The following is a 13,157-nucleotide window of genomic DNA, read 5'->3' as shown; positions in this document are numbered from 1 at the left end:
CAAATCCCATCACGCCGAAACGCCTGTCACAATAGCTGGTGTCGCAATGGTGGCGACGGAGAGACATTGAATGACTTTGGCTCCATCCCGAAAATAGCCGGTGAATTGGTTTTGTTGTTGATCAAACTGAAGACATGGAGGCGCTTATTCCTGTTATAAACAAGCTCCAGGATGTGTTCAACACAGTGGGGGCGGATATTATCCAGCTCCCACAGATAGCTGTGGTGGGGACGCAGGTACAGTAAACGGCTGTCATGCTAACTAACCATAGATTGCAGCATTTACTGCTACTTAGTGGTAATTAGCAATGAAGTCAATGAACCTCACGCGTGCTGATTTATTTGAAACAAAAGAGCCTTTTATTACATTGTACATACTTAAGTGTCATTCCTTTGAATGATAACCTTCAATCAGTGCTATTTTAAGGATGCTATCAACACCCTTAGCCAAATAGTTCACTGCTATCATCAAAGACAGGTGCATTTAGCCCTGTTGTTTGCCGTGATCCACATTCATTTGTTGCTGTGTGGTTGAGGAAACAATTAGAAAAGCATACAATCATGAACAAAACGACAATCTGCTCCCCAATGTACAACATTTTTTTTTAGGGAGAGAGGAGAAATGTGACCTCATCCTATGCCCGCACAAGACTTAAAACTTTTATCATGTCAATATGCGCAGTAAAATTATGGATGGCTTCTAAAAATGTCCTAAATTGATGCGGTTGAAGAAACAGAACAAGCACATGCTTTACGAGGTAGATGGAGGAAGCAGAAGGCTGAGAACCACAGTGTCTGATATAATTTATCCTTAATTGATTTGTTTATTATTATTTATTGTAGTCGTTATTCATTCTGTATTTAGTCATTAGACCTGTGATTCCCAACAACTGTGCCAACTGTGTGTAACTGTCCGGTTACTGCCGTGCTATGTCGGCACTGGTGCAATTATGATACCGACTTTCGGTACGCACCCCTACAAATCTATATCTAATTAAGATGTATATCTACCTGTAGCCACTTATACAAAAGGTGTGCCATTTTTGTCTGCTAGTGTGCTGTGAGATTTTTCCAATGTGAAATATGTGCCTTGGCTCAATTAGGGTTGGGAATCACTGCATTAGACAATGTTTCTGTCACTATTTACTCCTGAAAATGGTAAGGTGAACAGGCAATCAGTCATTGCTGAGATATTGCTTTTTCATTTAACTTTTAATTTTTTTTAACTGTTTTTGCAATAACCAGAGCAGTGGAAAGAGCTCTGTCCTAGAGAGCCTGGTGGGCAGAGACCTGCTCCCCCGTGGGACTGGCATTGTCACCAGGCGGCCTCTCATCCTCCAGCTGGTCCACGTCGAACCTGGAGATGCTCGTAAAATTGAGGACAGTGGTAGGCACTAAAATTGCTATCTTTGGTATGCATGCTTTGCCACCACTGGATGTACATTTAGACCATGTCACACACTTGTTTTTCTGTTGCTGTCTAATCACTTGCAGATTGCAGAGTATGAAAACGCTGCATAAAGGTGCACTTTATCGCTGTGAATCACATTGCGAATTAACCGGGATTAGCTTTGTAGTTCTGCTCCTTTTTTCATTGCATTTCACCTGCCATTCACGCTGCTTTTTTAGTGGATGTGGTCTAGCATCCTGCACAGACTAGTCGCCCTTTCAAACACTTGTTTTCTTAAATTTTGTGGTTTTTTTTCCTAAATGTTTTTGTTGTGTCATGCAGGCAGAGAAGGCGAAGAGTGGGGGAAGTTTCTGCACACCAAAAATAAGGTAACGAATGATTCAAAAATATACGTGCTTGCGAATAAGTAATGATTGGGTTTTTGCTTTTGTTGCAGATTTACACAGATTTTGATGAAATTAGGCAAGAAATAGAAGCAGAAACGGAGCGAGTGTCAGGGAATAATAAGGTGAGACTATACTCTGCTTAGTTTTAATGGTCATTTTGGAAGCTTTGTCATTTAGGTAGATTTGTGTTCATAATCCTACTGAAGGGAATCCTTGTAGCAGAGCTGGCAGGGGGTTTCATGTATTGGTTTGTTGTCCCCTCATTTTGGATTAAAGTGTCAAAGTATTTTATGTTCTCTGCAGGGCATCAGTGATGAGCCCATTCATCTGAAGATATTCTCTCCTCATGTTGTCAACCTCACCCTAGTGGACCTGCCGGGTATCACCAAGGTAGCGTGCTAAATCTCCATTGGGTTGTTTTTTTTTTTATAATGAATCATTGTATGACAGAGGTGTCCAAACGTTTTCCATCGAGGGCCACATACAGACAAATTAAAGAATGTTGGGTCCGTTTTGTTTAAGCACTTTTCAATGTAGGTGAAAAATGTGCATAGCAGTTAAATAAATTTAAAGAAAAGCAGTCTTACCTCTTGGTATTAAGTGTGATATCTTCTAAGAGTCAACATTTCCACTTTTTCTTCTTAACATTACTAATTCTAAATATGTAAGTACACTGTGGGCCAATTAAAAAAAATGAGCTGCTGACTGCTGCACTTTGGACACCTTTTGTTGTAAGAAGTTCTGTGTCGCAGGTGCCTGTGGGCGATCAGCCGAAAGACATCGAGATCCAGATCAGAGATCTCATCCTGAAGCACATCTCCAACCCCAACTGCATCATTTTAGCTGTCACCGCCGCCAACACCGACATGGCCACGTCGGAGGCCCTCAAGGTAGCCCGGGAGGTCGATCCTGATGGTAAAGACCCAAAGTGCACTTCCCTTTAAAAAAGTATGCGTGAATGCTGAGACACACTTGTCCCTCCAGGCAGGAGGACGCTGGCAGTGGTGACCAAACTCGACCTGATGGACGCTGGCACTGATGCGATGGATGTGCTGATGGGCCGAGTCATTCCTGTCAAACTGGGACTCATCGGAGTGGTCAACAGGTTAGTCGCCTCCATGTACATATTAGGATTTCACTCTAGATACATGGATCAATATCTGTTATGAGTCTGTATTTATGAGTCTGTAATGTAATCAAAGTATGGCTTTATTATTCATGCAGCATCAAATATTAACGACTGTACCGTATAAGGAAAATGTAATGCTGTCTGTGACTGGTATGTGTTTGTAGGAGCCAGTTAGATATCAACAATAAGAAGTCAGTCGCCGACGCAATCCGGGATGAACATGCTTTCCTGCAGAAGAAATATCCCTCTCTGGCTAACAGGAACGGGACCAAATACCTGGCAAGGACCCTCAACAGGTAACGGAATAATAATTCCTAATGGTGGTATTTATTGTCCTCTAATTCTAATTGTGTCCAAAGTTAACAAATATTAATAAGAAGCAAATATTATTATTTTTTTTTATAAGTGTGATAAGTTGGTCACACTCAGATGTTTCAGATCATCAAAATAAGTTTAAATATTAGTCAATGACAACACAACTGAACACACAATTCAGTTTTTAAAGGGAACTGTTATTATTAAAGGAAAAAAAATCCAAACCTACATGGCCCTGTGTGGAAAAAGTGATTAACTGTGGTTTGTCACACACAAGCTCAATTTCTCTTTCCACACACCCAGGCCTGATTACTGCCACACCTGTCACTTAAATAGGACCTGCCGGACAAATTGAAGTAGACCAAAAGATCCTCAAATGCTAGACATCATGCCGAGATCGAAAGAAATCAGGAACAAATGAGAAGGAAAGTAATTGAGATCTATCAGTCTGGAAAAGGTAGTGTGATGGTCTGGGTGCTGCTTTGCTGCTTCAGGACATGGAAGACTTGCTGTGATAAATGGATTTTAATTCTAACTTCTGCTGTCTACAAAAAAAACCTGAAGGGGAATGTGCCATCTGTTGCCGACCTCAAGCTGAAAGCAACTTGGGTTCTGCAGCAGGACAATGATCCAAAACACACCAGCAAGTTCACCTCTGAATGGCTGAAGAAAAACAAAATGAAGACTTTGGAGTGACCTTGTCAAAGTCCTGACCTGACTCCTATTGAGATGCTGTGGCATGACCTTAAAAAGGCGCTTCATGCTGAAAAACCCTCCAATGTGGCTGAATGACAACAATTCTGCAAAGATGAGTGGGCCAAAATTCCTCCACAGTGCTGTAATGCAAGTCATCGCAAACGCTTGATTGTAGTCGTTGCTGCTAAAGGTAGCCCAAGCAGTTATTAGGTTTAGGGAGCAGTCACTGTTTCACACAGGACCATGTAGCTTTGGATTTTTTTTCTCCCTTAATATTAAAAGTTTTCATTAAAAACTGCAGTTTGTGTTCAATTGTGTTGTCATTGACTAATATTTAAATTTTTGATGATCTGAAACATTTGTGTGACAAACATGCAAAAAAATAAGAAAGCAGGAAGGGGGCAAACACTTTTTCACACCACTGTAGATATGGTATGTTATACCATATTTAATTATTGAATCAGATACATTTAAATGAACATTTCATTTTCAGTATGTTTGCATACTGTGGTAAATAATAAAGTAAAATGCCCAAAATGCCTCCCCATGATGACATTTTTGAAATGGTGATGAACTATTATGTTGTGTGTTTGCCAACATGTACACGTTTTGTAGCATTGTCACAGATAATGCACACAAAGGAGCTTGACTAAACTCTGATAATGGTTTGGCATATCTGCAGTATAACAGAAGCTGTGCCCTTTTCCTTCTCCTAATGTCAGGCTACTGATGCATCACATCCGAGACTGTCTGCCGGAGCTCAAGACACGGATCAACGTCCTGGCCGCTCAGTACCAGTCCCTGCTCAGCAGCTACGGCGAACCCGTGGAGGATCAAAGCGCCACCTTGCTCCAGCTCATCACCAAGTTTGCCACAGAGTACTGCAACACCATCGAGGGCACGGCCAAATATATTGAGACGGCAGAGCTGTGAGTGTCCACACGGTGACGCTGTTGAGGCATTCAGAAGGGCTTTTAGCATTTAATAATTTAGTCCAGCTTGTGAGTTTTGGCACGTTCTGCGTGTGTGAAGTTAACTCTTGACAGGTGAGTCCGCTAATAACCCCTCGCTGCTGCTTGTCAGGTGTGGGGGAGCCAGAATATGTTACATATTCCATGAGACTTTTGGTCGAACCTTGGAGTGTGTGGACCCTCTGGGAGGACTCAGCACCATCGACATCCTAACAGCCATAAGGAATGCAACCGTGAGTGCCGTTTCACGATTCCATGATTTTCTATTATTTACTTAACTTGTGAATGGCTAATCTCTCCCCTCACCATGCGGCATCAGGGCCCTCGCCCGTCTCTGTTTGTGCCCGAGGTTTCCTTCGAGCTCCTGGTGAAGAAGCAGGTGAAACGCCTGGAGGAGCCCAGTCTGCGCTGCGTGGAGCTGGTGCACGAAGAGATGCAGAGGATCATCCAGCACTGCAGCAACTACAGCACGCAGGTAATCGTCATTCAGTCTGCATCTTCTTCTCCTATTCTGACGCTCCTGCTGACACTGACTCATCCCTGCAGGAGCTGCAGAGGTTCCCCAAACTCCACGAGGCCATTGTGGAAGTGGTCACCTCCCTCCTGAGAAAGAGACTGCCCATCACCAATGAGATGGTACCATCATGTTGTATCAGCAAGACTATGCTACCTTTAAGCAATACACCAACAATCAGTCGGACATGACAAGTTTGCTACCTAAAAGGGCAGCTGCAGAAGTAATAGAAACAGGAAGTAAAACTAAATGAAGGCTTTGTCTCAAATCCAATCCTTCTATCAGTGCACAGTGTACGTATTTCCTGAGGGCTGTAGTGCTGTCCCAAGGCCATTACTGTGGCGATGGCAGTATTTATCTGCTTCCATTTCTTCTTCCCTTTTTTTAATTGTGAATTGCAAGGGTTAGCCCCCCCCTTCCTCTATGTAGCCAAGATGACGATGGCGCACTGCATTTTACTGTGCATACTCACAATGCTAAGTGTATGTATGGAAATGTACGACAGTATTGCACATTAACAAGCCTGCATCACTGCAGCTTGGCTGAAATAAGCGTCTGGACTGATTCAGTAGGACTTGTTGGATTGAATCATGTATTTCGTTCCAATGTAAATAACGTTAAAGCACTCGTTTCCCCTGCGCTAGGTCCACAACTTGGTTGCAATAGAGCTGGCCTACATCAACACAAAACACCCAGACTTTGCAGACGCCTGCGGGGTCATGAACAACAACATTGAGGTGTGTGCTTTTGCAACCAAATGCGCCAAGATGCACATTTTGTAAGACCAAGTGCACCAATGCACTGTTTGCTACATATTTGGTGTAACCTTTACAGGTAACATGGGATGTGTCACAGCTTTTCTCATGTGTGGAATGTGTGTTTGTAGGAGCAAAGAAGAAACCGGATGAGAGAGCTGCCCGCCACGGTGCCAAGAGATAAGGTATGTTTGCTGCTGATAGTTTACCAACAAAACTACTTTCTAAAGTCCAAATTTGGTGTCCAGAGGGGTGCAGATGGAGCAGTCCCTCTTAACTTTAGGGTATAAAGCAGTGGTGTCCAAACTGCAGCCCGGGGCTGTTGATGGAACATTCCAAAAGTAAAGTTAAACAAGGAAACTTAAAAAGCAAGGGCAAAAATGGAAAAAATTTTTATGAGAATAAAGACAAAATGTTAGGAGAATTAAGTCATAATATTAAGAGAAAAAAATAGCATAAAATTGAATTAGAGACAAAAAATCCAATTTGTTTTGTACAGTTGTGATATTGGATAGACAAAACAAAGAATAAAGTTGCAATTTTAGGAAAATTATGTTGGGTAAAAGTAATAATTTTACGATGAAGTCAAAAAAGACAAAGACATAATATTACAAGAAAAAAGGTAAGAGAAGAAAGTTGAAATATTTGTTTAAAAAAAAAAGAAAAGAAAAAAAAGAAAAGGAGCGTACTAATTGTAATGTAAAGAGAAAAAGTTAGTACGCTACGTCGCCGATAACACAGAGCTGAGACACTGGCAGTTTTTTTCTACAAAAAAAAAAGTACAGTTGTCCCTCGTCTATTGCGGTTAACTGGTTCCAGACACGACCGCGATAAGTGACTTTCCGTGACGTAGGATTCAATATTAATCAACTGAATATTTTGACTTTGTAAATACGATTTGAGCCCTGCAGACATGAAATAGCACCCTTAGTCACCTTTACACTCCTGTTAGCCTTTGTTTACAAGACATCGCTCAACTGTCGTGCGCATCACTGCAGGGACACAAGAGATGCTGCTTGAAACATAGCATGCTAGCGAGTTAGCCTCAACTTTATTCTAAACTTAAGAAGGGTTTCAAATGGAGGAGGAAGGACAAAGAAAGAAGGCAAAAACAAAAGGTGTCCAAGGTGTGGCCCAGGGTCCATTTCACAGCCTCTTATTAGTAAGAGAAAAAAGAAATGCATATTAAAGCAAACGATTTATCCTTGGCCAGCTCAAATAATAATTTGAGCTGGGAATCTCATGGCCACCTCACGATCCGATGCGATTATGATTCAGAGGCCTGCGATGCGTTGATAATAATAACGATGCCTCTAAGAATCGAACAATACGTGCTACTATTGGGGACACGACCCACTACAAGCTAAACCGCAACTCTCAACCTCCGACGTCACTTCCTCTCCTCCACACATCTGTCTGCCTGCCACTGAGGTCCCCTCGGGAACACATTTACTGTGACACACACGAGCAGGAAGTACGCTGTCCAGAAAAAAACAAGGAACTGCTAACAGGTAAATCTACGTTTAATGTCTTATTGTCTCTGATTCTATCTGCTTATTGGACAATGCAAACGTTAAAGTGACTATAGGGGTGTTATTTCATGTCTAGAGGGCTTTAATGATGTTAAAGCTGTACACGTTTTCTATGCCTTAACCACGAAAATACTCCATTTATTAATATTGAATTAGTAATTCATTTATCGCCGTCGGGTCTGGAACCAGTTAATTACAAGTGACCACTGCATGTCTGTATGCGGTTCTCAGTGGACCTTAAAGGAACCAAACAGCACATGTTCTTTTTCTTCCCTACATCGTTCCTCTTCTTAGTCTCTTGCCAAAGGCCCGGCTGGCGAGCCCCCTGCATCTGGAGCAGACACGGACGGTGCCAAGGTGGGCACAGTTTGCTGGCATTGTGCCTTGCTATGCCATGCTGTGTGATGCTACGCTACGCTACGTGAACCTGCACTAAGAATGTTGCGTTTCCTCCAGTCTGACCTTCCTTCCTTCTTTTCCAACCTCTTCATCTGTTCTTTTGTGCCTTGCTCCCTTTTCCTCTCATCCAATGGATCCCACAGTGGATTACTTATTAATTCATATTGCAACATGATCCAGCCTTCCATGTCTCCAGGTGCCAGCAGCAGGGCCTCACAGCGATCAGGACGGCACGGGCACCTGGAGGGGGATGCTCAAGAAAGGAGAGGAAGGCCCAGGCTCAGGCCCCGGAAGCCCCCTTAAAGGAGCCGTCAACCTGCTGGATGTGGTAACTGTGTGTGTGTGTGTGTGTGGCTAGTGAAGAGCTTTAAAATGTCATTGTAGTAAAATGCAATGACGACAAGCGTACTGCTGACTGGATCCACTTTTCCTTACTTGTAGCCGGTGCCGGTAGCCAGGAAGCTGTCGTCACGTGAGCAGCGGGACTGTGAGGTCATCGAACGCCTCATCAAGTCTTACTTCCTGATTGTGCGCAAGAACATCCAAGACAGGTAGAAGATAAATGGCTCCCATCGCTGTTCACGCTCCAATCATCATTCTAAATGTCATCTTGGTCCCTGGAGAGCTCATTAAACGGGCCCCTTTTAATTGACGCCGCACACTTGCATAGCCACGGCATTTAAAGCGTCTGCTGAATGGGTCAAACGCGAGCCCCCCCGCCCCACGTCAACCATCTGCTCCATCTGTTCACCCCCAGTGTGCCCAAGGCGGTGATGCACTTCCTGGTCAACCATGTGAAGGACAGTCTCCAGAGCGAGCTGGTGGGCCAGCTCTATAAATCGGGCCTCCTCAACGACCTGCTGACCGAGTCGGAGGACATGGCCCAGCGCCGCAAGGAGGCGGCCGACATGCTCCAGGTAAACTCACCCACTCGTATGACCGCCTCTCTGATGAATCAATAACCCTCCCTCTGCTGGGCGCTTGTGTTTTGGCTGCAGGCGTTGCAGAAAGCGAGCCAGGTGATAGCTGAGATCAGAGAAACACACCTGTGGTGAACTCTGACACAACGCACTGGAATCACAAGTACCTTCAAGATGAAAACTCAACTGTAAACGTTGTCAAAGGACATTTAACCTTATGTGAGAAGGAACAAATACTCTCCTCCTGGCCGCTCGTTGTGTCGCTCCATTGTCCACGCTGTAAATGACAATATTTATGTACTTCCTGTGCATGCGTGCAGTTTGCGCGAATGTTTACAAGTGGTGTGAAACTTAGGATGCTTCGTTAACTGCTGCACTTACATTAGGCACACCACCAATATGACCATGCAAACATACAAGCATTGGCCCCGCCCCTGTCACCTGATTGGTGTTGAGCCGAGGATCAAGATGTTTGATGGACTGAGCTGCTCCTGACCGCCCGCACAAACTAGTTGTACTGTACAAACAAATCCTGTTAAATGAAGCTTTACAATTCATTGTGATGCCACAATAAAGAAACCTTTCATTTTTGTAGTCATTTTTATTCAACTATCTAGCCATCTATTGCCACGAGGGGGTGTAATGATTCCACTACTTTTAGCAACCACAGGAGGGCGCAAGTCTCTAGCTAGGGTTGACGCTGAACCCGGAAGTAGAATCAGCGCAACTTGTTGCGGGATCATTTAAAATGAAAACAGACTTGCATGCAATTTACCGAGTAAACACAGGGCCAGCATAACCGGTATTGATGCTTTTCACTATTTAAGATCACTGAACGACCAAACACGTGAACAAGTACACTGTGGCCAAAGTATTTAAATTGCTCCATGCTAAGATTATGTGTTTGCTCCGTTACCCACACCCTTATTGGCCACGCCCCCAAATTTGAGGAAACACAGAAACCCATCTAACCACACCCCTTTAAGACCACCACCAATCGGGTCTGGGAGTTCTAAACTCTCCGCAGTACTTAATGAAAGGTACCTTTTATTAGCAGTAGTTTTAATGAAAGTGAATTTGAGGATTGATCGAGGCCACTTTGACATAAAAGTAAAGCACATATATTGTTACATTAATTTACATACACTGTAGTAGGATTGCTACATTATACCTTTTATCGCTCGTTTTTTGTGGTTTATTTCTAGATTGTGCCATGGGGCCAATGAAAAACAAGCCCCTGGGACAACCCCCCCTCCCCGAGTTCATATGAAAACAGCAAAACAATAAAAGGTGTGAAAGATCAATGTGTTTATTACTGCTGTTGCTGTCAAAGAGTACAATGTTGACATTCATCCAGTTGGAAGGTGTCCATTTGCGTGACATTGTGTGCATGTGCGCACACACACACACACACACACACACACACGCTAATTACCATAGTGTGTATTGTAGCGTTGCAGAGCCTACACAAAGTGTCTGGTTAAATATGATCAAACAAAACAAAAAGCTTGTAAAAAAAAAAAAAAGTAATAAAATAAAAAATATCTAATTTTGGTCCAGACCTCCCCTGCTCTTTTTATTAGAAACCGTGGAATGTGATTGTCTGACTTGGGAGCAGAGATGTGAAAAGATTGAAGAAGAACAAATCGTAAACACTTCCTTCAAGTGAGGCGTTCAAGTACCTCAGCTGTCATCATTGCAATCCTAAGGCCAGATAAAGTACATTAAGTGGCTTGTGTAGGCACCCTGATTTATACGAGAGAGCGTGCGTTCAAGTTTGCTTCCTACGTGATCTATACGTCAGCGTCTGAAGCAGCGAAGGCATCACGTGCTTTCAAGAGGAATGTGTGAAGATTTCAACATAAATAATTAAGTCTTTTTTTTTGTATAGTCAACACTGCTTGTTGGTGAGTATAAAAGAAGACGTTGTGAGTATAAGGATGTTTGTTATATAATAAAGATAGGATATGATCAGACCGTTGTACAATGTGACTAAACTCTACAAGTGCTTAGAATTCTATCCTCAAGTGGTTGCTTGTCAAAGAATACAAAACGTGTGAAGCTTTTGCTTTAAATATAAATTAAAATAAAGATGGGCGATGAAATTGGAGGAGTTTCTACGGACTGCTTAATTCATTTTGTGTCCTGGCAGGATGGAAAATAGTCCAATCTTCACAGCATTTGGTTTCTTTTTTAGAAAGGAAATGGAAATGTGCAAAGGCACCTAAAGGGGCCGCCGAACGTGAGACGTGAGACGCTGAGAAGGCGTCCCTCCTCTCCCTCTTTGGGATTGTGGTCATTATTTGGTGGTCGAGCCAAAGTCTTGAGATTGTCGCGGTCGTGGCTTTGAAAGGCTCCTTGCCGACTTTAGTGGCCCATACCTGAGGGGGAGGAGCCAAATGAGACAACCTTTTCACCTGAAACATCATTTCATCCAGGAAAAACATCTTATTCGCTGTGAGTACGCGCGGACACCGACAGGAAAAAATATCCCAACGCCAAGTCAGAATTATGGCATAAAACATCAACGTTGTGAGATAAAAAGTCACAGTCATGACATAAGAAAGCAGTAACTGACGTAGGAAAGTCAGAATTATGACATAAAAAGTCAGTTATGAGATAAAAAGTCAAAATTATGAGCTAAAAAAATCACGAGATAAAAGTCCAAATTACGAGATAAAAGTTGTATTTATGTGATAAAAAGTTGAAATGATGGGATAAAGTCAAAATTATGAGATAAGAAAGTAATAATTGTGAGATAAAACGTCTAAATTACAAGACACAAAGTCAAAAATGATTAAAAAGTCATAAATATGATAAAAAGTTGAAATTACGAGTTAAGTCAAAATGATTAAAAAGTTAAAATTACGTGATAAAAAGTCAAAATTATGAGATAAAAAGTCAGAATTCTGAGATAAAGTCAGTCAAAAAGTTGAAATTTAAAGATAAAAAGTCAAAATTCAGAGATATAAAAATAATCTAATTTCTGAGATAAGAGACTCATAAGATAAAAAGTCAACATGATGAAAACAGTCAGAATTATGAGTTAAGTCAAAATGGTTAAAAAAGTCATTAATATGAAATAAAAGTCATAATTGAGATAAAGTCAGTCAAAATTAGTCGCTAAAAAGCCAAAACAATTCTGAGATAAGAATCATAATTATGAGATAAAAAGTCACAATTATGATAAAAGGTTGAAATTACTTTTAGTCAATAAAAAGTGTAAATTACATAATAAAAAAATCAAAATTCTGAGATAAAAACTCAAAGAATCACATGATAAAAGGTTGAAATTACACCATAAAAAGTCAAAATTATGAGCTAAAGTCGATAAAAAGTTGAAATTAAAGATAAAAAGGCAAAATTCTGAGATAAAGTCATAATTATAAGTTAGTCAAAATTAGTCCATAAATAGTTGAAATTACAAGATAATAAGTCCAAATTCTAAGATAAAAAAAGTCAGAGATAAAAACTCAAAATGACTAAAAAGTCATAATTGTGATAAAAGGCTGAAATTACGCAATAAAAAGTAAAAATTATGCGATAAAGTCGATAAAAAGTTGAAATTACAAGTCAAAATTCTGAGGTAAAAAGTCGAAATTCTGAGAACAGTCATAATTATGAGGTAGTCAGTCAAAATTTGTCAATAAAAAGTTGAAATTACATGATGAAAAGTCAAAATTCTGAGATAAGAGTCATACTTATGAGATAAAAAGTCAAAATGACTGAATAGTCACAATTATGAGAAAATGTTGAAGTTACGCCATTAAAAGTCAAAATTATGAGCTTAAGTCGATAAAAAGTTGAAATTACAAGATAAAAAGCCAAAATTCTGAGATAAAACATCGAAATTCTGAGATAGGAAAATCATATATAAGATAAAAAGTCTAAATCATTAAAAAGTTCAAATTATGAGACAAAATTATGTTAAAAGTCAAAATTCGGAGATAAAAAGTTGATAAAGTCAAAATTGTGAGATCACAAAGTCATAATTACGAGATAAAGTCAAAATGATTTAAAAGTCATAATTATGAAAAAAAGGTTGAAATTACACGATAAAAGGTCAACATTCTGAGATAAAATCATAGTTATGAGATAAGTCAGAATGAGTCAATACAAAGTTGTCAATA

General features: G+C 40.9%; 2 protein-coding genes across 9 annotated transcripts in view; one reads left to right on the top strand and one right to left on the bottom strand.

The window, feature by feature from the left end:
• Positions 1–19: 19 nt before the first annotated feature.
• Positions 20–10,534, top strand: LOC129194744 (dynamin-1-like protein). 3 transcript variants are annotated; one of them, XM_054800089.1, is made up of 19 exons: positions 20–236; positions 1,245–1,386; positions 1,732–1,778; positions 1,847–1,918; positions 2,100–2,186; positions 2,549–2,711; positions 2,781–2,901; positions 3,090–3,221; positions 4,659–4,865; positions 5,020–5,140; positions 5,227–5,382; positions 5,454–5,543; positions 6,066–6,158; positions 6,308–6,361; positions 8,003–8,065; positions 8,304–8,435; positions 8,549–8,658; positions 8,865–9,024; positions 9,106–10,534. In XM_054800089.1, exons 1-19 carry the CDS (start codon positions 135–137, stop codon positions 9,160–9,162), a joined length of 2,109 nt encoding a protein of 702 aa, XP_054656064.1. In that variant the 5' UTR covers positions 20–134; the 3' UTR covers positions 9,163–10,534. The 3 variants fall into 3 exon arrangements, with proteins under 3 accessions (XP_054656064.1, XP_054656065.1, XP_054656066.1); XM_054800091.1 differs by lacking the exon at positions 20–236 and adding an exon at positions 1,494–1,522 and having other exon boundaries at positions 1,292–1,386; XM_054800090.1 differs by lacking the exon at positions 8,003–8,065.
• cald1a (caldesmon 1a) overlaps positions 10,321–13,157 on the bottom strand; it is a 163,437-nt gene continuing 160,600 nt past the window's right edge. For all 6 annotated transcript variants that reach the window (XM_054800083.1, XM_054800086.1, XM_054800084.1 and 3 more), the window contains one exon: positions 10,321–11,408. In XM_054800083.1, the coding sequence (XP_054656058.1) occupies positions 11,395–11,408 (14 nt within the window). In that variant the 3' untranslated portion in view covers positions 10,321–11,394. The remainder of the gene's footprint in view (positions 11,409–13,157) is intronic.

This window comes from Dunckerocampus dactyliophorus, chromosome 15 (genome assembly GCF_027744805.1).
Source record: "Dunckerocampus dactyliophorus isolate RoL2022-P2 chromosome 15, RoL_Ddac_1.1, whole genome shotgun sequence".
In the NCBI taxonomy this organism is placed as follows: Eukaryota; Metazoa; Chordata; class Actinopteri; order Syngnathiformes; family Syngnathidae; genus Dunckerocampus; species Dunckerocampus dactyliophorus.
The sequence above is the reverse complement of the archived record's forward strand: the minus strand, read 5'-3'. Positions and strand labels throughout refer to the sequence as shown.

Excerpts from the sequence above, each read along its gene's own strand:
- LOC129194744 (XM_054800089.1), top strand. The coding sequence starts at position 135 with ATGGAGGCGCTTATTCCTGTTATAAACAAGCTCCAGGATGTGTTCAAC. Across the intron at positions 8,066-8,303 it reads CAGACACGGACGGTGCCAAG|GTGCCAGCAGCAGGGCCTCA; the intron begins GTGGGCACAGTT and ends CCATGTCTCCAG. Across the intron at positions 8,436-8,548 it reads CCGTCAACCTGCTGGATGTG|CCGGTGCCGGTAGCCAGGAA; the intron begins GTAACTGTGTGT and ends CCTTACTTGTAG.